We start from the raw sequence: 25737 nt of genomic DNA, 5'->3' as shown, positions 1-25737 counted from the left end.
GCCCAGAGTCCTGTCCTAGTCTCTATTTTCTATATAGAAAGTTGTCCCATAAAGCATTTCCTTAAAGAGAGAGCATACGCAGGGAACCTGAAAGCACTGAATGAAGTATTTCTGGAAAACTAAAATAGTATCAAAATAAGTTCAAGGCTCTTGAGTGTACCATGTTATCAAGGGCTCATCTGCTTTCCTAACCACCAAACACGCTTCTCCTATAGAGCCGATTTCACGTTGGAGTGTTCTAGGACAGCTCCAGTAACGCTTCCAAGCTTTGCTAAATTTAGAAGCAAGTCCTTAGTAAGTCACGGATAGCTAGGCAGCCAAAATGCAGTCATGAACACTTCTAAATTAACTCAAAAATTTGTCCAATGCCTTACAAAGTTTGTTCCATTGAAAATATCCAACTATCTTCAGTAAGTTCTTACAACAGGGCATTAAGTATTTATTATTTAGACCTTGAAACCTGGTCTTTGAAGCAATCAGCACTAAATCACAGTACTCAGTGATTTCTTTAATGCCTTTTCAGAAAAACACTCTTCAATGTGTATGCATGCCACCGTCCATGTGCCACGTTAGCCCAGAAGTCAGAGGAGCCTTGTGGAAGTCAGTTCTCTCCTGCCACGTGGGTTCCAGGTATCAACTCAGTTGTCAGAGTTAGCAACAGTGCCTTTACACATCTCACCAGCTCTATAGTCTATGGGGATTTGTAGGTATACTTCATCAAGGTGGGTAGCTTAAAGAATTCATCAAAATGCCAGACTGGAACACAAGTATATAAGAAGGGACAAAAGTAGCTAGCCAGCTAAGTCACCTACAGCTGACCTCCCTCAACACCAAATCCTCCTCTCAATCACAAAGCAGGTCAGATTATACAATCATAAAACAACTCCAATGATCTAAACAGATTAGAGCCATACACATGTGTGACAGCCACAACAGAATTATAAGAGAAGCACCTAGGAATGAAACAGCATGCTCCTCAATAAATAACACACCAAAGAAGTAAGAGAATAATTTTTGGTTTTTAGTTTTTCAAGACAGGGTTTCTCTGTATTGCCCAGGCTGTCCTGGAACTCACTCTGTAGACCAGGCTGGCCTCAAACTAAGAAATCCACTTGCCTCTGCCTTCCAAGTGCTAAGATTAAAGGCATGCACCACCACTGCCCAACTGAGAGAATAATTTGAGATGAGAATAAAAACTAAGGGCCAGTGAGATGGTTTGGCCAGGGAAGGTACTTGCCACCAAGCCTGAAGAACTGAGTTAGAGACCCAGAACACAAGGTTGAAAGAGAATAAACTCTAGCAAGGTGTGCTCTGATGTCCATCCACACCCTTGTTGTAACAGACACACTGCTTTTGTAGAGGACCCGCGTTTAGGTCACAGCTCCAGCTCCACGTATCTGACACCTTCTTCTGGACTCTGAAGGTACTTCTGTGTGTGTGTATGTATGTATGTATGTATGTATGTATGTATGTATGTATACACACACACAACCATAATAAAAAAAAAAATTTTAGGGACAGGTCTTCCCGTGTAGCTCTGGCTATCTTAGAACTCACTCTGTAGACCAAGGTGGCCCAAAATTTAAGAGATCTCCCTGCCTTTGTCCCTTGAGTGCTGGGATTAAAGGTATGAGCCACCTGTGACACTATCACCACTACCTAGAAAAAAGTAAGTATTTTCTTAAAGAGACAATGAAAACAAATGGACACTGCAGTCAGCCATATTGTTAATGCCTGTAGTCCTAACACTGTAGAGGAAAGGCTGGAGTACCAGTTTTTCAGGGCTAACCTCAGCTACACAACTATCTTAGTTAGGGTTTCCACCGCCAGAAGAGACACCATGTCCAAGGCAACTCTTATAAGGAAAACATTTAATTGGGGCTGGTTTAAAGGTTCAGTCCATTTTCATCATGGCAGGAAACACATCAGAGTTCAGACAGGCATGGTGCTGGAGGAGCTGAGAGTTCTACATTGTCATCCAAAGGAAGCCAGGAGCAGACAGACTGTTTCCAGGAAGCTACATGGAGGGCCTTAAGCCCACCCCCAGTGACACACTTCCTCCAGAAGACCACCCCTACTTCAACAAGGTGTCACCTCCTAATAGTGCCACTCCCTGGGCCAAGCATATACAAAACAATAAAACAACCACAACAAAAAATTAGATGAAAACAGAACCCAGCAGACATGGTGGCTGCACTTAACACCCTAGGTACTCAGGTGCAGCTGTTCCAGAGCTGAGCTAACTCATCTAGTGTGCATCTTACTCCATTCAATGCAGACTGGGTTCGGCACAGCATGGGTGCAATCCTAGCACTTGGAGGCTGAGAGGGAGGTTGTGAATTCAAGGTCAGCCTGGGCTATACTTTTCTTTTAAGAAAGGAGAGAATAGTGGCACACAACTTTAATCACAGCACGGAGGAGAAACAGATGGCAGGCAGTTCCAGGCCAACCTTGTCTGTAGAGTGAGATCCAGACAACCCAGTTATATACAGTGAGACCCTCTCTCAAATAAACAGTACACACAAGAACAAAACAAAACAAAACAAAACAAAACAAAAAACAAAAGAGTCTAGACCAGGCATAGCAGTGTCCACCTTTAACCCTCACAGGAGAGGCGGAGGCAAATGGAAGTCCAAGGGCAGCCTGGTCTACATGGTGAGTTTCAGGGCAGCCTGGGGTACACAATGAGACCCTGTGTTAAAAACTAAAAAAGACACCAACAATTTCAGCAGAAGTAAAAGTGTGACCAGTAGCTGAGACCAGTCAGAGATATAAGGCAAGACTATGCTGGGAGGTGGTGGTGCACGCCTGTGATCCCAGCACTTGAGGCAGAGGAAGGCAGATCTCTGAATTCAAGGCCAGCCTGGTCTACAGAGCGAGTTCCAGGACAGTCAGGGCTACACAGAGAAACCTTGTCTTGAAAAACAAAAACCAAACCAAACCAAACCAAAACAAAAATATATCTCAAAACAAAACAGAACCTAGAGGTTCAGAAAGCCAGGTAGGGTGGCAAATGTGAGGGTGCCCCAGCTACCAGGCAGACAGGGCAGGAGGTCTGAAGCCAGTCTCAGATACATCAAGACTACATGCTAGTAGACAAGCGCCTCCAACCAAGCCTAGACCAGAAAATGGCTTGAGTAGGTGGCCTGAGGACCTGCAGATGAGGGACAATTCCTTCCTGCTGGGCCTTTCTGAAGGTGGGAAAGAAATGCGAAGGGCTGTGGTTCACGCAAGTCCTGAACAGCAGCCTGAGGCCAGTAAGCTCATGTCACCCAGCTGGGTGACAGAGGCACAGGTGAGGACTGAAGGAATCTTTAACTCCCCCTTCCCAACTCCAGGAACAACTGAAAGCTCGGCTGGTTCTCCTGCAGTTAACCTCACACAGGAAATGAAATCAATTAAGTAATAAACTTCAAGTAAGATTCATCGGGTCATCAGTGTCTACTTTGGTATTAGGTGAGGCCCTCAGTGAGACTCGCCTGCAAGGGTATCTCATGTAGATGATGTTACAGCGACTTTTCCAAAAACTGACAAATCTCAGGTGTGATCTTCTCTAATAAACCGACAGTCACAAAACCTCTCATTCTCTAGGGAGGTTCAGGACACTTGGTGTGAGGGGCCTGCTCACATTCATTCGTGCATCTGGACTTTGGTTTAATTGGTTTATTTCAGAAAGCACAGCAATCATGATGGTGTGTGTGAAGGGCAATGGAGACTGTACACACTAAAAGCTTTTTCCTGAAGTCTTTTGTTTTGTTTGGATTTGGTTTTTTCGAGACAGGGTTTCTCTGTATAGCTCTGGCTGTCCTGGAACTCACTCTGTAGACCAGGCTGCCCTCGAACTCAGAAATCCGCCTGCCTCTGCCTCCCAAATGCTGGGATTACAGGCGTGCGCCACCACCGTCTGGCTCTTCCTGAAGTCTTAGAAACATCAACATTGATGATGTGGGCGAGACTTTAATAAACTTTCAATGAGAACTTGAAATTTACTTAACTTCAAAAAAGTTATGTGGCCACAGGAGGGAGTATAACCTCACTTTCCTTACATTCTCCAGTTGAATTATTCTAATAAACATTGTAAAAATAAAATCATTTTATTTTAAATGTATTATTGAGAAGCTGTACATCATTCCAAGTCATTGATTACATTTCAAAGCCAAACATGCTGCAAAATTTGACATATAGTAAACCAGGGGCTGGGGCTGGACTAGAACTAAAACTGACCCCAAAAACAAGATAAAGAAACCTCTGGATTTTCAGTAGAACTAGTTGGGCTCTAACACTCATGCCTATATCTCTAGCCCTTGGTAAGCTGAGGGAGAAGTATGTCTATAACTTTCAGTCTAGAGAGAATTATAAGAGAGAGCTACACAGGGATATCCTTTCTAAAAAACAAAACAAAAACCCCAGTCAAACAAAAGAAGTTACTAGTGAATTACTGTCTGGAGAACTGTTAATCTATGCCTTTTTGAGATTACGAAAGTCATGTCCATGGTTAGCATTCTGTCTAAGCTCCGCCCCACGGTTACCTGGCAACAGCCAGGAAAGCCTGGCTCACTATAAAAGGGGCTGCTTGACCCTCTTCCCTCTCTTGCCTCTAGCTCCCTCTCTCCCCATTCTCTTCCCCTCTCTCTCCACGTGGTCATGACTGGCCAATACTTCTTTACTCTCTGCCTCTCTCTGCCTCTACTACCCTCTTATGCGGCTGGTACCTCAGGGGGAAGGGATGCCTTGGCATGGGCCCCCTGAGACATCTCCTTCCCCCATACCTCACCACACCCCCATAGAACATATTCTTTTATCTCATTATCTTTTTATAAACACATCATCCACAAATACACCTACTGTTAGAATGCTGGCCCGAGAGATTAAGAGTCCTCCACAGCCCCAAGCCCCAGCATCCAGACTACTGGAAATGCCAGTGCTCAAGAACGAGGAGGTCTCTCATCATCCTCTAGCACAGATCTGGAACTTTAAAGCACACCTGCAGTATAAACTTAACAAAACCCAGTTTTTTTTTCCTATCTTTTTCTAGGCATGAGCTAGGAGCCTGTTTAGAAGAGATTCGTTTGGTTCGAAGAAGGAAAACTAAGATAAACCACACACAGAGTGAGTGAGCATTAGTGGTCCATACCTTCAGTCCCAGCACTGGGGAGGCAGAGACAGATCTCCAGCCTGTTCTACATGGTTGGGGTCAAGCCAAACAGGTATATATATCGCAAGACCTTGTCTCAAAAACAAACTACAGTAGATAGAGAAAATCACACCAAATTCCTCTAGTATCATAATTACTTATTAACTTAATGTCAGAGCTAAGAAGGTGAATAATCATCTTAACAAACAGCACAAAATAAAACATGCCTCAGGAAACAAGCATTCTAGATCTCAAAAGATGTTTGCACATTTGACAAATCTGGTTATCATAGTCCCATAACACACTAGCAAACTCTGAAATAATGCCTTACTGTTATCCAGAAACTAAATGAGCAGACAGAGGTACAGTTAGATCTATTCTGGCTGAGAATTTAGGGGCCATTCTCTGGAACTGTCTAAAGTACGCATCAGACAACAGGACAACATAGTATTAAATGTCCCCCTGTGAGATTAAAAACTAAATTATTAATAGAAACAATCAAGAAACTGAGTAACAGGGAACTAGGAGAGTCAATTATAGAACATTATCTAGATGTATTATGTAACCACTAAAAATAATCAGTAAAATATGGAAAATACCAATGTATTAAAAGTTATGATTTAGCCAGGCACACGCCCTTGACCCCGGTGCTCAACAGGCAAAAGTAGGCAGCTTTCTGTGAGTTCTTGGCCAGCCTGGTCTACAGAGGAAGTTCCAGCACAGCCAAGGCTACACAGAGAAACCCTGCCTAAAAACCGACAATGAATGAGTGAGTGAACAAATGAATGAGTGTGTGACTGTGTGGTGTGTTTTCCCACAGTACTACAGAGGGACTATGGGGTTCTGCATGTTAGGCACACAGACTGCATGTTAGGCATGCACTTTGCACTGAGCTACATCTTCAGCTACCTGGTGTTTACACACATACTAAGGAGCTGGGTGTGGTGTCACAAGCCTCTAATCCCAGAACTTGAGAGGCAGAGAGAACTCACGAATCACAGATCTCTGTGAGTCCAAGGCCAAGTTCCAGTCTACAGGGAGTTCCAGAACATCCAGGGTTCCAGAGTGAGACCCTCAGTCAAACAAACCAAAAGTAAAACCAAATACCCGTATCTCAGTTGAGCTCTGAGACAGGCAATCCTGACTTTGAGGTAACAGCAGATAAGCATTTACCAGTTTGCTAGGTAGAGGCATAGGATTTAGGAGGTCCCCAACACTGCCTATGGTCCTGAATCATATTAGTAAAACTGACAGCAGCTAGCCAATTACTGTCTGTGTATGTTAGTCATTGCTTTGAGTACACTAATGTGTTAGCTCATCTAAACGTTATGGTGGCCCTAGGATGGAGGGTATTGCTATTCACATTTTACAGATGAGAGAACCAAAATGCAAAACTGCTAAGCAAGCGGTCCAAGATCATAAGTCCAACTGGCTAGTTAGTAAAGAATTAAGACTCAGAAGCTAGCCTGGAGTCTAACTCTTTATAACACAGGGAAACTGTTGTTTTTCATTCCACATGAGGAGGTGGTGAAATCAGAGAGTATCTGCCAAGTAGATCAAGACTTTCATTTTGGGTTTGTTTTGTTTTTTTTTTTAAGGTCTCAGAGTTTTGACAGTAAGCACAGACTATGGTGTTCTTTAGTCTAAAAAAGATTTAAAACTAGGGCTGGAGAGATGGCTCTGCTCTTAGAGTATGCCCTGCTCTTCCTAATGACCAGAGTTTGATTCCCAGCACCGATGTTGGGTGGCTCACAGCTCTAGAGGAAGCAGCACCCTCTTTTGGCCTTAGTTTCTGAGCTGCCTCTACACCTATATGATGGGGCAGCCCTCAGCCCTCACAGGGCCAGAAAACACTAAGAGCTTCACAAACAGTCTGCTGGCAGTGAGTCCAACCACTGTCAGAGGCAGGCTGGGAAGGAGAGCAGCATGTCGGCAGTCAGTTCTTTCCCCAGAAGAGGGAAGTGCGTCTCTCTCCCAGCTCCTCCAGACATGTAGGAACTGAAAGTTCATTCTCAGCACTCATGTGGAAACTGACATTCAGCTGACAAAGTGAACATAAGGGTCAGGAATCTACTTGCCTTGAAAGAACTCAAGCTGAGCATAGTGGCTCATATCTGTAATTCTAACAGGCTGAGGCAGGAGGATTGCCCATGAGTTTGAGCCCAGACTGACTACATAGTAATTTCTGTTAACAGCCTAGACTACAAAATGAGGCAATGTCTCGAGAAGAGAAGAGAAGAGAAGAGAAGAGAAGAGAAGAGAAGAGAAGAGAAGAGAAGAGAAGAGAAGAGAAGAGAAGAGACAGCACAGCTCACATCTAGGTTCTTCACAACTGTAATCCAGTACCCAGAAGGCTAACTCAAGAGGAAAACCTCAAGTTCAGACTATCCGCACTATACCATGAGGTCCAGGCCAAGCTAGATCCCAGAATGAGGCCTTTTCTTATACCTACACACAAAAGCAAAAATAAGTTGCAAAAAGTAAACAAGTCTCCTGGTCAACAAATGGACCAATGAAACAAGCAGTGAGCTCTCAATAGACAACAGGAACAAACCCCAAATGGTCAATAAAAATATGAACAAATATTATTCAACCTCACCAGCCATCAGAGAAATGAAAATTAAAACTGAAGAGATCTGGCTGGGTGGTGGTGGCGCACGCCTATAATCCCAGCACTCTGGGAGGCAGAGGCAGGTGGATTTCTGAGTTCGAGGCCAGTCTGGTCTACAGAGTGAGTTCCAGGACAGCCAGAGCTATACAGAGAAGTTTAGTGTTTTCTGGCCCTGTGAGGGCTGAGGGCTGCCCCATCATATAGGTGTAGAGGCAGCTCAGAAACTAAGGCCAAAAGAGGGTGCTGCTTCCTCTAGAGCTGTGAGCCACCCAACATCGGTACTGGGAATCAAACTCTGGCCATTAGGAAGAGCAGGCCATACTCTAAGAGCAGAGCCATCTCTCCAGCCCTAGTTTTTAATCTTTTTTAGACAGTCATCAGGGAGTGCTGTTGCTTAGAGTCCCTGGTTTTGTTTTAATTTGTTGATCCAGTGTTAACAGGCAATAGGATACATTAACAAGAATATAAACTGTCAGCCCTACAAGTTCAAGTTACTAGAATAAGTTAAATGGGGCCTTTATGTATTTAAGTAAGACAAACAGTGTCAGGCATGGTGGGTCTCACCTATAATCTTGGACTATATAGTGAGTTTTAAGCAGTCCTGGGTTACAGAGAGACCATGTCTCAAAAAACCAAAATCAAAACAAACAAACAAAAAACCCCAAATCAACAAGAACTGGCTCTAAAGAGCTTTTGTACAGGCTGCAGTTGCCTCCTGCCTGAGTAGGCAACCTCATTATGAGACAGCACAGTAACCAAAGACCTCTGCACCGATGGCCAACGGTCCCTCTAAGTTCTGCTCTATGAGGCACACATAGGACATCGGTGCTGTAAAGTCAGGTCTGCTTCTCTTCTGTCCGACTCTCAAAGAGTTTTGTGTCACCACCAAGTCTTCTAGTCTGGGAGTGGCCCTCCAGCACAACCTTCTGTGGCATTCAACTGACATTTCTTAGGCACGGGGGTGACTGCAGCAGCCACATCACAGGTGAACTTCGGAGCCAAGGTCCCTCATTTCAGAGCCCGTTGACTGGTGTGGGAAATCTACGAAATGCTCCTCTGAGATTGAAACATCCCATCCATCAGGGAAGCTCTTTAGGCAGGAAGGTAAACAACTCAAAATAGCTGCAGGAAGTCCCTGAAACTAACCAGATGCACAAGGGCCTCCCTGGCAAATTAAGTAATAAAAGCTCATCAATGTCTCCTTCTCAGAGCTGAGCTGTCAAGAAAAGACTCAAGGAAGAAGAGCTGTGAGAAGACTGAGTCCAGACCAGTTGCCTAGAGGAGGTTTAGGCCAGAGTCACTTTAAAAAGACACTCTCCAACCTGTTGAGCTGCCTGCGGGCTGTGCAGTGAGCTCCAGCTGTTGTGAGCTGTCACCCATGCTGGGGTGGGACCTGATGACACAGCTGTCTTTGAGTCATTTCTGCTCCTGTAAGTAACCCCTCACCCACATTCCTGTAACTCACTCCAATAAAACCCACTGGCTCACTGAGTTGAACTTTAGCTTGTCCATACTTCAGTCTGCTGTGAGCTCCCTATCTGGGCTGAGTGGCTGTGTGCTGCAGCTCCTGGAAAAGCTTTATCACGCAACACTCCCTCACTTTGAGCACTGAGGGCAAATGTTAACTATCGCTAGGCTATGTGAGTCTTTATACTTCTTCCTGAATCCTGCTTTTTCGCTGTCTCCCCCATAAGCAGAAGAGCATCACTCAGGGGTGGCAGTAAGGCAGCTGTTGAATCCCGACAATGTGGACCGAGGCTTCGAGGGAAGAACAGCACAGAGACATTCGCTCAAATTCACATGCTTAGACAAGACTCACCCCTATAGAGGAAACTGCTGTCCAGAAGGGCGACCTGCCCCAGCCAACTGGGGAAATGGCCGTGTGCAGGTGGGCCGCTGACGCTCACGTCAGAGCACGGCTCAATAAGCTGCAAACTGTGAGGTGACTGCTTCTAAACAAGATCAATTCTTTATGCAGTTAGATTTTAATGTGCAGGGATTGCTCAAGCTCCTCTAAAGAAAGTCAAAATCTGATGTGTATAAGGGCAGGTTAAACACTAGGATGTAGAATTCCATTGTTTGTTTGTTTTTTTTTCAGAAATAAGATGCTGAACTCTTCAGTGAGTTTAGGCAAATACTCCCAATCTTTCTAAGCAGCCTCTAACCCAGTAGGATCCTACCATGAAATGCAGATTCTTCTGACTATGCAGTTTTAAGACCAGAGGAATACTCTTACACTAAAAATTTCACATTTAGGATTTTTATTTATTTTTATGCATGTTTTTATTTTTAATGCAATTTCACATGGCTAAGCCTGTCACTCAAACCCCTTTCCTTTGACTTTTCCTGAATCAAAAACAAAAACAAACCCAGACATTCACACAAAGGCAGTTAGGACGACACAGCACAGCGACTCTCTTCTGTCACATTTAATAATCCACACAGTATCTACTGCAAGCTATCCAATCAGACCTGGTGACAAATGCTGAAAGTGTGCACTGACAAAAGAACAACACAGCTGCTTTGTGTGTTGGCACGGTGAGGGAAGGCAGCCAAGCCCGAGAAGCAAGCACACGAGCGAGCTTACCTTAAGGATGTCCCCCCTCTTGAAGCTCAGCTCATCGTCAGCAGTAGCTTTGAAGTCATATTTGGCGATGGCTTCCATTCTGAGCGCCGCTCAGTGCTCAGCAGCCTGAAGCAGGGGGAAGGGAATCTTCCCTCTGAAGAGCTCTGGGCTCAGCCTTTCCTCTTCTGGGGCTATTCTTGCACACTGGGACACACAATGCCACCCTGGATCAGAAGAGTGATGATTAAGAGAAGTGGCCAGATAGAAGGCAGCCCCGCCCTGCCAATTGGCCTACACTCCCAGCCCCCACGCCCCCTGGCTCCGTAGAGCTCAGCCCCCTCCTCCTTCCTTCCAGGCAACGGCTCTCCTTCCTCTTTTCAACCTCAGGCCGGGGCGACTGACAGGTCCAGCAGCCAATAGCAAGAGCTGCCTAAGCTATGCCAGAATACACTTCCTCTTCCTTCCCGCAGGCAGTAAACTCAGGAACCGGCAAGAGCCTCCTTCAGTCTTCAGTCTAAGCCTTTCCTCCAGCAGCCCTTCACACGTCTCCCCCACCCAAGGCAGTTCCTTCAGCCCACTTAACAGCAGGCCCCTTGGAGGTGGGGCCACCCCGTCCCTCCCATCCCTCGCCACCGGCTGGTCTCCTGAGAACCAAGATGCCCCCATATCCTGTCAGAAACCACGTAGGACTAGGGTCTCGAGAAGCTCTACTCTATTGAAATTAAACCTTGATCCGTTCCCATAAAGTGATGAGAGCAAGCGGAGAAACTTTCCGATTCCACTGACTGTGATACAACGAGCACTAGCTCTGTTCATGTCAGACTTGTCATCTGGTCACAGAGAAAGACAGCTTCAGCGCTCTGTGCTGGAGGGGGTGGTGGTAGAAATTCACTCTTGCACAAGATACCCACACACCTGGGGTCTGCCCAGTCCTTCAAATAGATGGCCTGGGTTTAACACCCAGGAATAGCCTGCCTCTACCTTATTTTTATCCAGCATGGCTGAAGTTCTCATTTATATTTAAAAAGAATCTGTTTCTGCGAATCTGGAGGTGCGGTGGGTTTTACAATGTAGTTTCAGCTGGCCTGGAACTCTTTATAAGTACACCAGATTGGTCCAGAATTTGAGGTGATCCTCCTGGATCGCCCCTGGAGTGCTGAGACAAGTACACACTATCAAGTCTCCCCCAAATATCTTCTCTGGGGACAGGTAAATACAGGCTAGTGCTGAATGGTCGACCCCAGCCTCTTCATGTTCCCTTCACACAACTGCTTTCCTCAGTCAGGAGAGTCCTAACCACGTAAGCAGTAGGTGGACAACTGACACTCCTCCACAGTGATTCCAGTGACAATGACCTGGGACAGAGTGATCATGAGCTTCACCTCTGTAGACCTAAGGGAAAATGAAGCCCGTTCCTGTTTGCAGACACAGTTCTCAAACAAACTAAACAAAGGTAGACACGACACCAAGGGCCCGGCAGAATGGGAGCAGATTATTTCCAGTGACACCTTTCTTGGATAATTACCACCACATTAGCAGCTCATTTGAGGGCCTGGGTGACTATTATTCTTGTTCTAAAGCAAACATCTGGGGCATTAGTCAAACATAACCACCAACAGCAAACCCAGGAATATTCAGACCGGTGGTGTGAGTGCTGCCGAGGGAACAAGAGCGCCTGGGAGGAGGTCCTCTAGCAAAGTCTGAGGACTCTGGCTTGCTCTTCAGGGTCATCCCTTGGCTATTCTATGGGTGCCAACTCTCAAGAGAAGAAACGAAAAAAAAAAAAAAACCCTAGCAAGTATAAAAGTATCAAATACAAAAAAGGTACACCCCAGTACCCTTAAATTCCCAATATATTTTCTGTAGTTATTTTTGATATCTACAATTTTCTAAAAACCTCAACTCTATCTGGGTGCCTTGAGTGATTGATGCCCAGTGCCCTAGGAGGCCAGAGAGGCTGTCAGATCCCCTGCAGCTAAAATTAAAGGTGCCCATAAGATGTCTTACATAAATGCAGATCTACACACAGGTCTCCTGGGAGAATTAATGAATGCTCTTAACCTCCTACATCTCCCCAGTCCTGATAGCTTTGCTTTTTTTTAAATTTCCAGTCTCTCTCTCTCTCTCTCTCTCTCTCTCTCTCTCTCTCTCTCTCTCACACACACACACACCTGGAAAGAGTGCCATATATGTGTGTGTGATGTGCCTATATGATTTAATGCTCATGTATCTTAGAAGGTAGCTATTAACACACCTTTCTAGTTAGAACACTGGGTCTTGTTTAAAAGGCTTACTCAGTATTATAGGTGCAACAGATAGAATATTTGAATGGGAGCTATTTCTCCTGTCTTCCCACACCAAGAAGGCTCTACATTAAGCTACGCTGGCCTAGTTCCATAGAGAGAGGAAGAGAGTGGAAGAGAGAAGAGGGGAGAGGGAGATAAAGAATGAGAATGTGAGAACTTAAATAAGAATAAATCTTACAATGTAGTCCTTTAGGCAACTTTTCAGATATAATCCCTATCACTTCAACAATTAAAACTCTTGTCTTAGACTTTACATATGTGCTACACAGTTCAGAGATGCTCTGATGTACTGTTAGCGCGCCCTGCCACTTCACCTTCTTAAGGAGTACAGTGCTGTCGACTGTATAGGAGCTGGAGTAACAGCTCAGTGGGAAAGAATATGCCCTAGCTCAGTCAGACGGAGTGTGCATGCGCCTGAAAAATCATGGCACACACATTTATCTTCAGATTCTTCCTTTAATAACGTTGTGCATAGTGTAGGATTTTTGTCGCCATCTTTAATGGAAGATTGGAATTCCTTTGTTATGGATAATCTAATACATTCGGGTTTTCTAAGTGAAATGCTAATTTTTATATGCTACATACATGGAAGTATTGATTTAACTTTCTCACATTTATCTATTTGTGTGTTTGCACACGTATACCTACCTACATGTGGAAGTCAGAAGAAAGTTTTGGGCAGTTATCTTTTATCTTTCCCTCCCCCCCCCCCCCCACGACAGGGTTTCTCTGTATAGCCCTGCCTGTCCTGGAACTCACTCTGTAGACCAGGCTGGCCCTTGAACTCAGAAATTTGCCCGCCTCTGCCTCCCAAGTGCTGGGATCAAAGGCATGCGCCACTACCGCCCAACGGTCAGTTCTCAATTCCCACCAAGTAGGTTCCAGGGACAGAACTCTCAGGTCACCAGGCTTGGCAGCAAGCACTCTTACTTGCTGATCTATCTCAATAGCCTCTGCTTTGATTTTCTGCATGTGACTGATTACTTAAACAGTTTAAACTTTCACAGGTTTAGACATGTGAGTTTTGGCATTTAAGACAAACTTACTGTGGCTTGTGCTGGCCCTAAATTCAGGTCGACAAGACCTCCCGGGTCTTATCTTTTCAGGTGCTAGGTATAACTCACAGGGCTTAGTGATAACTGCTGCGAATGAGTTGAATGTGGTGACAGATACTGAAAACTACCTTGCCTATGTTTGTGTTGAGATAGCATCTCTTGTAGCCCAGGCTGGTTTCCAACTCTATGTAGCACAGGATGACTTCCTAGTGCTGGGATTACAGGCTTGTATCACCACACCCTCTTAAAAACTAGTGCAGGGACCCACTCTAGAGCTCTTAAGCACTTGGCAAACAGGGTATGTACTAAGCCTCACGCCATGCCTGATCCCGTGGATTTTCTACTGCTGTACAGTTGTGCTGCAGGTGTCTATCTCAGCACATAAAATGTGATTGACATAAAATGTGTGGCATTCTGCTACATGGTATTTTGATAATGAGAGTTTTTTGAGTTTTATTGATTCCTGCTTTTCAAAGACAATGATATAATCCTAGCTCTTCATCCAATTTGTGTAACCTAATATAACACATGAATGTGTGTTAACAATTGTTCTCTTGCCTGGCAGTGGTGGCTCACGCCTTTAATCCCAGCACTTGGGAGGCAGAGGCAGGTGGATTTCTGAGTTCGAGGCCAGTCTGGTCTACAGAGTGAGTTCCAGGAGAGCCAGGGCTAAACAGAGAAACCCTGTCTGAAGGGGGGGTGGAAGGACAATTGTTCTCTCTACTAGTATATAACAAAATACTATTACTTTCTGTGTAGTACCCTTACTATTTTTCCTGTGGTGGTTTGAATCTCCTTGGCCCAGGGAGTGGCACTAATAGAGGTGTGGCCTTGTTAGAGTGGAGAAAGTAAGTCACTTTCTTTAGGGGTGGGCCTTGAGAACCTTCTCCTAGCCTCCTAGAAGCCAGTCTTTTCCTATTTACCTGCAGATGAAGACGTAGAACTCTCAGCTCCTTCTCCAGCACCACATCTGCCTGGACACTGCCATGCTTCCTGCCATGATGATAATGGACAGAACCTCTGATCCTGTAAGCCAGCCTAATTAAGGTTGTCCTTTATAAAAGTTGCCTTGGTCATAGTGTCTCTTTATAGCAATGGAAACCCTAGGAATTTATAGTGAGTTCGCAAACCAAAGGCCTTATAGATACTTTGGTATAATGCCCAGTATTCAACTATTTCTTTAGCATTTGCAAAGAACAGGTGAGGCCAGAGAAGAAACTTACATTTTCTAAATCCCAGTAACACCTCAAATGGAAAATAAAGCTAACGGCACCTAGCTAACAAACTACCTTGATGATTAAGATGTTAACTAGTATCATGGGTCCTTTTCAACTGCAAGTCTACATGCGACAGTAAATCTAGAACTGGTACCCACATATATGAACTCAGAAGAACTCTTATGACAGATACATACACAACCCTACTAACTACAAACTGGGACTGAGCCTGGAGTTGCTGATGACACTCCTGGTAAAGCACTTGCCTATCACACTGAAGGCCCTGGGTTGACGATGTGAAGGCATATGCCTGTCACCTCTGCGGCAGCGGAGTCAGGCTCAGTCTAAGCTATGGGGCAAGTTTCATGGAGAGTGGTAAAGCATTCCTGGGCACTCGGCCTCACACCACCGTGGCAGCAGACCCTCGGATACGTCTTAAAGTTAAATCACCCCTGTGCTCCTTTACATACATGAGAACTACTTATGCTGCCGGGTCGGTGGAGCACTGGCCTCACAAGCACACAGCTCAAATTTTGATCCCCGATGGGGTGTGGTGGTTTACATCTGCAATCCTGGCACTTCAGGATGTAACAGCAAAAGGATCAGAAATTCAAGGTCACACTCAATATATAATGAGGTTATAGAAGATAAACTAATAAACTGAGCCCCAAAAAACTGAGCACTGGCTTGAGGCATACAGCACAGTGGTACAGAGTTCATCTACCATGTGTACACCCCAGCACTAGGATCTAGCGGAACTGGATCATGGTAGAATATGAGCTTGACCATTGTGTATAGGGTTCTAGTTCAATTCTTCTCAAGGGGCCGGGGGAGGGTAGGGAGACTAAATCCAAGTATTTGTATGCAAACCTATTTTTAAACCACCGAATTCAGGGACTAATTTATTGTTGGGTGCCTGCTTGTAGTGTGACAACCTTTTCCTGGAGAGACACAACACACCGGTCTACTCAGCCCAGATAGGGAACCCACCAAAGCCCAACTCGGTGAACCACTAAGTTGTACTGCAGTGAGTTACAGATTGTGGGCGAGGGGTTGCTTACAGGAGCAGAAATGACTCAAAGACAGCTGCATCAACCAAATTCCACTCCAGATTGAGTGACAGCTCACAGAAGCTGGGAAATCTGGCGCTCACCGCACAGGCTGCAGGCAGCTCAACAGGTTGGAGAGTGTCTTTTCAAACTGACTCTGGCCTAAACCTCTTCCAAGCAGCTCAGCTGGTTTCTGCTTCTTCCAAGCACTTGGCGTGGTTGCAAATGTTCTTTGAAGTTTTGTTGGTTTGAAAGTCTTCTTCACAACTTGGAGGGACTCAGCTTCCATTGCTTAGTCTGGCCTAGTGAATCTGGTCAGTTTTAGGGGCTTCCTGCAGTATTTTGAGTTGTTTTGTTCCTGTTATGCAATCTTGGTGGACTTCTGCTGCTGCTTAACGGTGACAGGGTCCCCTACCAAGTAGCAGCAGAAGCACTGAGGCAAGGCTGAAGTAGGACGACTGAAGGCAAAACCAGGGCTAATGGTGGTGCACACCTTCAATCCCAGCACTTGGAAAGCAGAGGCAGGAAAATCTCTGTGAGTTTAAGGCCAGCCTAATTAGTCTACAGATAGAGTTCCAGGAAAGCCAGGACTAAACAGAGAAACCCTGACCCTGTCTCAAAAATAAATCAATACAGATATAGTTTGAGACCAACCTGGACAATATATCAAGACCCTGTCTCAAAAAAAATTGGATAAAAAATTTTTAATTAGCAGGTTATGTTCATACATACCTTAATTTTAAGAATCACTGCTAAAGCCGGGTGGTGGTGGCGCACACCTTTAATCCCAGCACTTGGGAGGCAGAGGCAGAGGCAGGTGGATTTCTGAGTTCGAGGCCAGTCTGGTCTACAGAGTGAGTTCCAGGACAGCCAGGACTATACAGAGAAACACTATCTTGAAAAAAAAAAGAAAAGAAAAGAAAAAGAAACACTGCTAAAATGAGGAAACACTAAACAAATTTTAAAATTTGCATTCCAGATAATGCACTATGTCTGAATGAAATGAAAATTATGAACAATAAATCTCAATAACCGTGGCCAATCAACAGGAAGCTACTGAGTGCCTGTCGGGAGAGTGGCAGGTCTGCCTTGCTGTCTCCTAAGTCTAACACTCTATAACTCTCCATAAGGGCTGCTGTACACATGTGACATAATGGAAATCATGAAAATATCCCTCAGTACCACAGTAAGCAGTGCATAAAACCAACTATTGAGCCAGAGAGAATAGAGCTCAAGCTGAGTGCTGAGCTATTCTGGCTGAGTGCTGGCTGCTCTCCCAAAGGACCTGGGTTCAATTCCTGACACCCATATGGCTGCTCACAACCCTCTGTAACTCCTATTCAAGGGTATTTGTTCTCCTTTAGCATCTGAGGGCACCAGGCATGCACATGGTGCAAATATACATATATATAATATATATTATAAAAATGGAGGCAAATACACTCAAGCATGTAAAAAAAATTAAAAATCACTTTTAAAAGCCTGATTAGAAGCCGGGCAGTGCTGGCACACGCCTGTAATCCCAGCACTCTGGGAGGCAGAAGCAGGCAGATTTCTGAGTTCGAGGCCAGCCTGGTCTACAGAGTGAGTTCCAGGACTGCAGGGCTATAAATAGAAACCCTGTCTCGGAAAAAAAAACAAATCCAAAAAAAACCAAAAAATAAAACAAAGACAAAAACAAACAAACAAAAAAGCCTGATTAGGACTAAATTATTAGTTAGGGCTTTAATTCACAAATACCCAAAGTTCTCTTCTATTTCAATCTCTTATTTCACAAACTGCACATATGATTTCTCACTTAACAGTAGTTGACCTCACTAAAAACTTAAAAAGGAGTCTCTCAGCTCCTGGACTGACTCAATCTCCCTTACTAACAGAGAAAAGAAACGGGAGGGAGAAAGGAGGAAAATACTAGGCACATAAGCATGGTCTGTGAAGAAAACTCCAAAATACAAATAACACAAGCAAACAGGCAGAATTCACTTGTGATCTGGTAGTACTATCGATTACTTAGGAATGAATTCAGTCCTTTGAGTTTCCTAGTTCCCAGGGGGAGAACTTAGCCACCCCCTACCGTCCCCACTACCCCTTGGCTCCCTAGTAGTCCTTCTGGAGGGCTGAAGAATACAGTGGACGTTTAAAAGGAATGCAAACAGGGAAGGTTATCTCCCTCCAAAAGAAAAAGGGGGAATCTTAGAACGACGGAGAAAATGAAGAGTGACCAAACTGGCAGAAACTTGAAAATTATAGCGGAGGTACTGCAAGAAGGGGAAGTAAGTTATTTTTTAGAAGGGGGTGGAGAGGCCAATGACTGGCGTTACAAATGCACTTCGTGTCCCTAGTAGAATGGGGACAGAAGGCAAAAACTGCAGAGCAAAGTGAAAGAGAGGTGAAGAAGCCGAGAGAGCGAATTTCTCTAGCCTCTTTTTGAGTGTCAGCAGCACCAAAAGATGACGTTAAACGCGCCTCGGCTCCCCGGCAATCTGCACTGCCATAGCTTTTAAAAACAGCCTAAAATCATTTTCTTACAAACCCACACGACCTAAGAGGGTTGTAAGCGGCCATGAACCAGCGGGGCTCTCTCCCCAAAAATCCTTCCTACCAGCATTCCCATCAGCTGCTGCTACTCCTCCTCCCCACACGCGAGTTTTTTTTTTCCCCCCTCAAGTACTTCTAAAGAAGAAGCTTCCAACTCTCACCAAGACCCGTTGACGGGTCCCGGTAACAATCATTCTAAGTCACGGTGGATTCCCGCACACAATTCAATCGCAAGATGCCAAGAAATGGTGACGTGGTTGCCTGGCAGGTCAAAGGAGCATCAATCACCACGTTAGCAGCCCGCACCGAATCCCCCGCCTCCCGGGCTCAGGCAGCCTGACTCAGAGCAGCACCCGGTGCCTGTCGGCGGCTCCGGCTCCTCTGCGCCCAGCCGGACGGCCGCCGCACCAGACCTCACAGGCGAGCCGGGTCTCTGCCCGGAGCGGGAGGAAGACCGGCACCAGGAAGGAAGCGCCCCAAAAGGGGAAACGAGGAGACGGCTGCGCAGCCGCTGCGCTCGGGTCCGAGCCTCCCTCAGCCCGCGAGCGGCCCTCCCGACAGCCCCGAGCAGACCGGGCCCGATCTGCCCGCTGCGGCGCGGGGACGACGGAGCTCCCGCTCACTTCCCGCCCGCTCTCCTGCACTCACCGTGACGCGCCGTCCACTCCGTCACCCGACCCGGCCCGCTCCGCGCTGCCGCCCGCGGCCGCCAACCTCACCGCTGCTCCCCGACTGCGGCGCCCGCTGCCCCGACCGCCGTCCCCGCCGCAGCCTCGCTCGCGCCGCCGCCACAGCCGCCCGATCGCAGAAGCGGCAGAGCAACCTAGCTTCCGCTCCTCGCCAGGGTCCCGCGAGAACTTCCCCACGCGGCCCCGCCCCGCCGCGCCCCGCCCCCGCGAGACTTTCCCCGGCGGAAAAGGCCCAGAGCGCAAGCGCTCCTCCTCCGCTCCGCCCCGCAGGTAACTGGGGGGAGGAGGGGGAAGAGAGGGGACTTCGCGCATGCGTCAGCTCGCCCGCAGCAGGTGGCACAGACTCGGCTCCGCCCCTGGGCCCTTGTAACCCTCTACATACAGGAGCAAGTGAATTACGGCTCTGCTCTAGAGGAACAGAGCTTTCCACACTGATCACGTCCTTTCTACCAAAGGAAAGCAAAGAGGCCTCGAGGAGTGGGGAGAGATCTCAGGATGGCTCAACCCAAATAGAGGACCAATTCTAGAAATGTTTGGGGATCTGGTTCGTACAACCTGCAGTGTCCGATGAATTGTCTGATTATTCTGTTCACCGAATGAACCTCCTACTGTAGGTAAGCACTGTGCTGGAAAGAAGAGCAGAAATCCTGGCCTTCAAGCGGTTAAAAAAAAAGAGAGAAGCATGCCAGGCGTTGGTGGCACACACCTGTAATCCCAGCACTCTGGGAGGCAGACAGAGGCAGGTGAGTTCGAGGCCAGCCTGGTCTACAGCGTGAGTTCCAGGACAGCCAGGGCTACACAGAGAAACCCTGTCTCGAAAAAAACAAAATACAAAAAATAAATAAATAAATAAATAAAATAAAATAAAAAAAAATAGGGGCTGGAGAGATGGCTCAGCGGCTAAGAGCACCGACTGTTCTTCCAGAGGTCCTGAGTTCAATTCCCAGCAACCACATGGTGCCTCATCTGAAATGGGATCTGATGCCCTCTCCTGGTGTGTCTGAAGATAGCTACAGTGTACTCATATAAATAAATAAAAATAGATTAATTAATTTAAATAAATAAATAAAGAGAAGCAGCAGAAGAGTAAACAAGTGATGTCTTGGGCTGGAGAGACCTCTCAGAGGTCAAAAATCCTTTGCTGCTCTTCCAGAGGACCTGAGTTCTGTTCGAAGCATCTACACCAGATGGCTCACAACTGTCTGTAACGCCAGCTCCAGGAGATTTAGTGCCGCTGGCCTCTGATAACACCAGAATTTACCTGCACACACCCTCATGCACACACTGGCGCGCACACACACACACACACACACACACACACACACACTACTATAACACTTACACACAGCTCTTAGGGGGAATGCTGAGGAAGTCAAAAAGATAGAGAAAGGCTGACTCTGTTCCTCTGCCCACTGTATAGAAGACTTAACAAAGAAGGTGATTTGGACCTGAGCACTGGAGGGTGAGTAGGAGTTCCACAGCCCAGGAGCCAGGGTAAGCTCATAGCGGGCAAACAGAATGGCACAGATTCCTATGCGGGGCTGCGGGTTATGGGGGAGTGGTAGATGAGGCTTGGAGAAGTATCTCTCAGTTCCAAAAGCTCTTCCAGTTAGAGGAGAGCAAGAACACGGCCAATGTTAATGTGTTCCCTAGAAGCCAACGAAATACAGTTAAGAATACCAAAGCCTCTGCTACACTAATGAGTCCGCTAAAATAAGGAAAGTGAATTTTTCTTTGGCCAAGTGTTTACTGAACATCCTTTGCATCGAAAGTGCCTTTCAAAGCAAAAAATGCAGTCACTGACTGCAGCAGTTTGCAATCTAGAGTTACTTAGGTTCAAAGAGAAGAGCTCTGGCCCTAAGTGCCAGGGACCTACATATTAGAATGACCAGTTAACAGAAGAGGGGGCGGCATTGGGTGGTTGAATGATGAGCGAGCTGTGAAGCCAGGTGACGCTCATCTTAGGTTTCAGTGTCAAGTGATGTACAACCTTGAAGGCTTGGGAGTCGGTATCTGTAGGAAGTGACAATATACCACCCGGATACCAGAGTCACAGCCACTCCACCGGACAGCTAATGTCTTCATTGCATTCTTAGATACAGACAGTGAGAAGATAGACCGCCTGTGCCCCACCACCTCTTAGCCCTTCACCAAGAGTTCTGAGGCATTAAGGATTCTGAGGATTAAGACTTTTGAGGTCATAAAACTAGACCGATGGCTCGGTGGTTAAGAGCACTTCAAAAGACTGAGGTTCTGTTCCCAGCATCTTCATGGCACTAACAATCATCTATAACAACAGTTCTGGGGAACTCAAGGCCATTTTTTTACACCATGCACACATATGGTACACATACATACTTGTAGGCAAAACACTCATACAAATAAAGTAAAAAATAATTTTAAGGGGTTTTGAGTCTATCCTGAGCTGTATGACAAGATCCTGTCACTAAAAACAAAACCATTTTTTTTTTGTTTGGTTTTTTCAAGACAGGGTTTCTCTGTGTAGCCCTGGCTGTCCTGGAACTCACTCTGTAGACCAGACTGGCCTCGAACTCAGAAATCTGCCTGCCTCTGCCTCCCAAGTGCTATTAAAAGCATGTTCCACCACTGCCCAGCCAAAACAAAATTTTCAAGGAAAAGATGTTAATAAGGAATACAAAATATAATATGCCCCAAATTAACCCAGTCCTACCTTTAAAATTGGAAGGAGGAAGAGGAGGACTTAGCTGCTCTGCAGAGAGAAGGGGAAAGAAGGGAGGGTAAGTTTCAATCCATTAAGTGTGTCTGCGTACTGAAGAGCAGCGTGGAAATCTGTCACAAAAGAGGTGTGGCTTGGGAATGAGTAGATTCTCACACAACACTCCAGTGTTAGGACTACTCAGATTCAGGGCATTCCAAATCTTCATCCTGACCAGACCATATTTATAGAGGGCAGAGGAAAGCCCCAGAAACGTGTCCACTGTCATCGCGTCCTGTCATCACATCCACCTGTCATCGCTGGATCCCAAATACTGAAAACTGGAGAAGGAGTATAATGAGGTCATTTGTAAAGTAACACTACCGTTCAGACTTAGAGTCCACAAATTTGTAGGACAGAATATGGGAATATGGGAGGCAGACCAGGACAGAGACTGGCGAGTGTAAGACCTGGGTCCTAGCTCTAACCCAGGGATTAAAAGGGAAGAAATTGAAGTGACATCACATGGTAACATATCTGGGCATAGCTGTGCCTGCATGGAGAAGTCAGGCAGGAAGATCAAGAGTTCTAGGTCATCCTCTACTATCAAACTTGAGACCAAACTGGACTATATAAAATTGTGTGTGTGTGTGTGTGTGTGTGTGTGTGTGTGTGTCTAGCCAACTGTGGTAATAGCACTCAGGAGGCAGAGGCAGACAGATTTCTAGGAGTTTGAGGTCAATCTGGTCTATATAATAAGTCACAGGATCTCCAGAGCTACACAGAGAGACCCAGTATATCAAAATAACTAGGTCTAGAGAAATGGCTCAGTAGTTGAAAGGCACACTGTAAAGAACCTGAGTTTGGTTCCCACCATTTACTCTAGGTGGCTCACGGCCACCTGTGATTCCAACTCTAGGAAGAGCCAATGCCTTTGATCTCTGAGAGCACCTCAGTGCATGCGCTCACACACACAGGCACAGGCACACACACACAGGCAGGCACACACACACAGGTACACACACATACTCAAAATTAAAACTTAACAAAAAACAGAGTCTGGCGAGATGAGCGAAAGGCTAAGGTCACACTCTGCTCTTTCAGAGGACCTGGGTTCAATTCCCGGCACCCACGTGTGGCTCACTCTTCTCTAGCTCCAGCTGCAGAGGATCTAACACCCTCTTTAGCTTCCTGAAGCACTGAGCATGCACAAATTACAGAGACAGGCAGGCAGGCAGACAGACAGACAGACAAAACACATATACACATAAAAATAGTAATAATAAATAATAATAAATTATTACTAGGTGTGTTGGTACACACCTATAATCCCAACACTCGGGTAGTGGAGTCAAGAGCATCTGGAGTTCAAAGCCATCCTGAGATACATAGGACATACAAAGCCAGCCTAGGCAATATAAGACCCTGTTCCAAGCAATAAACAAGAAAAGATCATGCTTCCATCAGACCTTGAGCATTAACTCCTCTTCTGTCTAGGCAAGTGTTTGCAATTATACTTATAGCAGATTGTACTGCCAGTCAAAGAGGATATTAGAGGAAAGGAGAAGTCTCCGAGTGGGCGGGTGGCACAGGAAGGGGAGGGGGAGGAAGCGAGGGTGTGCTGGCTTTTAAATGGAGGATGCAACCCTCCAGGACATACAGGTAGAAAGAGCCAGAATGTGCTTGCGTTTGTCCCCTACCGACATGAACTAAGCATCTTCCTTCGGTGAGCAGGATTTTTTCTGCCTAGGGTTTGACGCCGAATGTAAAAGACAGTTCTAAAAATATGACCCAGGCTGTGCTGGTGGCTTTGGGAGAACGCAACCGGGAACTTCTTCCAGAACCAACGAAGGCAGAGGAACTGGGGTTTAGGCTGGGACTCTGGTTAGCCTAAGAGGAAGTGAGGAGTGTAGGCTAAAGAAGCGTGCATGCAGTATGGGGTGGTCGAGACTGTTGGAGATTCCCCGGGCACCCTGCTCCATGGCGTGCTAAAGCAGGGCTGGGCCACAGCCTGATTTTCATCATCAAAACCACTTTATCACTGTGAGTGCAGAGTGGAAAACCAATTAGAACTAAGATATTTATCATCCACAAGATAATGTTTGAAGTCTGTTGCAAGCCTCTTAAGGCTCAGTGGCTGCCTGTGAGCCGTCCCTGCACAGTTCAAGGCTCCCACCATCTCCCTTAACACCATTGTGGTTTCCGGAAGGTGCCACATCTTTTGAACATCCATATCTTTGCTAATGCAATTTCCTCTCTTCAGTTGGCCTTTCCCCCTATATTTAGGTCCCCAAGTCAGTGTTTTCTTCTAAATTCCTGCCACACCCAGGTACGGTTGTGCACGCTTATAACTCAAGCACATAGAGGAAAGGGATTGGGAAGTTAGTTCAAGTCATTCTCCACTACATAGCAAGTTTAAGGCCAACCTGGGCTATATCAGACCCTTTCTCAGAATTAAATGAGGCATGGGGCTGGGCAGATAGTCCATTGGTTAAGAGTATGTAATGTTCTTATAAAGGACCTGAGTTTGATTCCAGCACCCATACAGGACAGCTCACAGCCTCCTGTTTACCTCTAGCTTCATGGTTATGTAAAGTCTCTGATTTCCATGGACATCCATCCTCACATGCATAAACCCTCCCAGTACATACACATAATTAAAAATAAAAATTTTTTTTAATAAAATTCACCGTTATACTTCTGGCTTAAGTCTACCTGGTCCAGAGCCTTGGGACAGACACGACTGCACACTTCCTTCCTTGTCTTCTTGGTACCCATTGTGAAAGAAGTAAGTGGACAGATAGGCACACGAATGGAGATGAGGGTGGGCCGCTTTTTGTGTGGTGGTAGCAGCTAAAGCTGAGGAAGTGGGTGATGGGTATCTCAGACAAACAGTAGGCACTGAAAAGGATTTTTTTAAATGTCCTTTTAGCTTACGTGCGCTGGTGCTTTGCCTGCATGCATATCTATGTGAGATGGTGTCAGATCTTGAAGTTACAGATGGTCATGAGCTGCCATGGGAATAGAACTTGGGAAGCACATTCAGTGCTCTTAATCACTGAGCCATCTTTCCAGCCCCTGAAACAAAAACAACAACAACAACAACAAAAACGAACTATGTATGTCTGTTTCAACTGTAGTTGTAATTAAAAAAATACTCTGAGGGTGTCTGTATAAAAATACATCTAAATATATCAGATCTGGAAAATAATATTTGAAAGGAATAGTAATCGTGCCAAAATGGGACGTGAAAACTTTGGCTGACCAAATCAACCACATCTGAATGTAAATTAGTCACCAGAAGTGTGTCTGCTGTGTCCCTCATGCCCTCCAGCTTCTGTGCACCCCGAACTTTGTTGCTGGAGGAGGGGCGAGGGGGGCCTTTGGAACCCTTAGAGAGAAAAGGTTTCTACCTGTGACTTTTATGAGTTATCATACTGCCACCTGCAGGTGAGACCTAGGCATTGCCCTGAAATTTACTGTTTTGTTGCCTGTCTCTGACCCTTTAGGAGCTGGCCTACATTGTACCAGGCGTTCAGGGGAGGCCGCCACCCCCACCCCCCAGACACCCACATCACCTTGCTTCTGTTTAGTGGTTGTTTAAAAATTCTGTTCACATTTTCTCTGCTGACCCTGTAAGCTCGACTGCCTTAAGGATCCCCCACCCCCACTCCTCCCATTCTTTCTCCGTGTTTCTCTACGTTCTGTCACTGAACCAGAAGTTTACAGTTCTGGCTCAGCTGGCTGGCCAGTGAGCTCATGGGATCTGTCTGACTTTACTCCCCAAAGCTGGGCTTAGAGACACAAAAAGCTATGTCCATTTTGCACGTGGCTGCTGGATGGAGATTTGATCTCAAACCCTCCTGCTTTCCTAGAAAGTGCTCTTGCTCATGAA

At 46.0% G+C, this 25737-nt stretch overlaps 1 protein-coding gene across 2 annotated transcripts in view; it reads right to left on the bottom strand.

The window, feature by feature from the left end:
* The window catches only part of Grb2 (growth factor receptor bound protein 2), a 61715-nt gene extending 42385 nt beyond the window's left edge, over positions 1-19330 (bottom strand). The window contains exons 1-2 of one of the 2 annotated variants that reach the window (XM_052197829.1): positions 19125-19330; positions 10333-10535 (exon numbers count right to left, since the gene is read on the bottom strand). In XM_052197829.1, the coding sequence (XP_052053789.1) occupies positions 10333-10410 (78 nt within the window). In that variant the 5' untranslated portion in view covers positions 10411-10535; positions 19125-19330. Of the gene's footprint in view, positions 1-10332; positions 10536-18637; positions 18785-19124 lie in introns of those variants that run through there. The other variant, XM_052197831.1, reaches the window with a different exon arrangement.
* Between the last annotated feature and the right edge of the window lie 6407 nt (positions 19331-25737).

The sequence above is a fragment of the Apodemus sylvaticus genome, chromosome 10, assembly GCF_947179515.1.
Source record: "Apodemus sylvaticus chromosome 10, mApoSyl1.1, whole genome shotgun sequence".
Classification (NCBI taxonomy): domain Eukaryota; kingdom Metazoa; phylum Chordata; class Mammalia; order Rodentia; family Muridae; genus Apodemus; species Apodemus sylvaticus.
The sequence above is the reverse complement of the archived record's forward strand: the minus strand, read 5'-3'. Positions and strand labels throughout refer to the sequence as shown.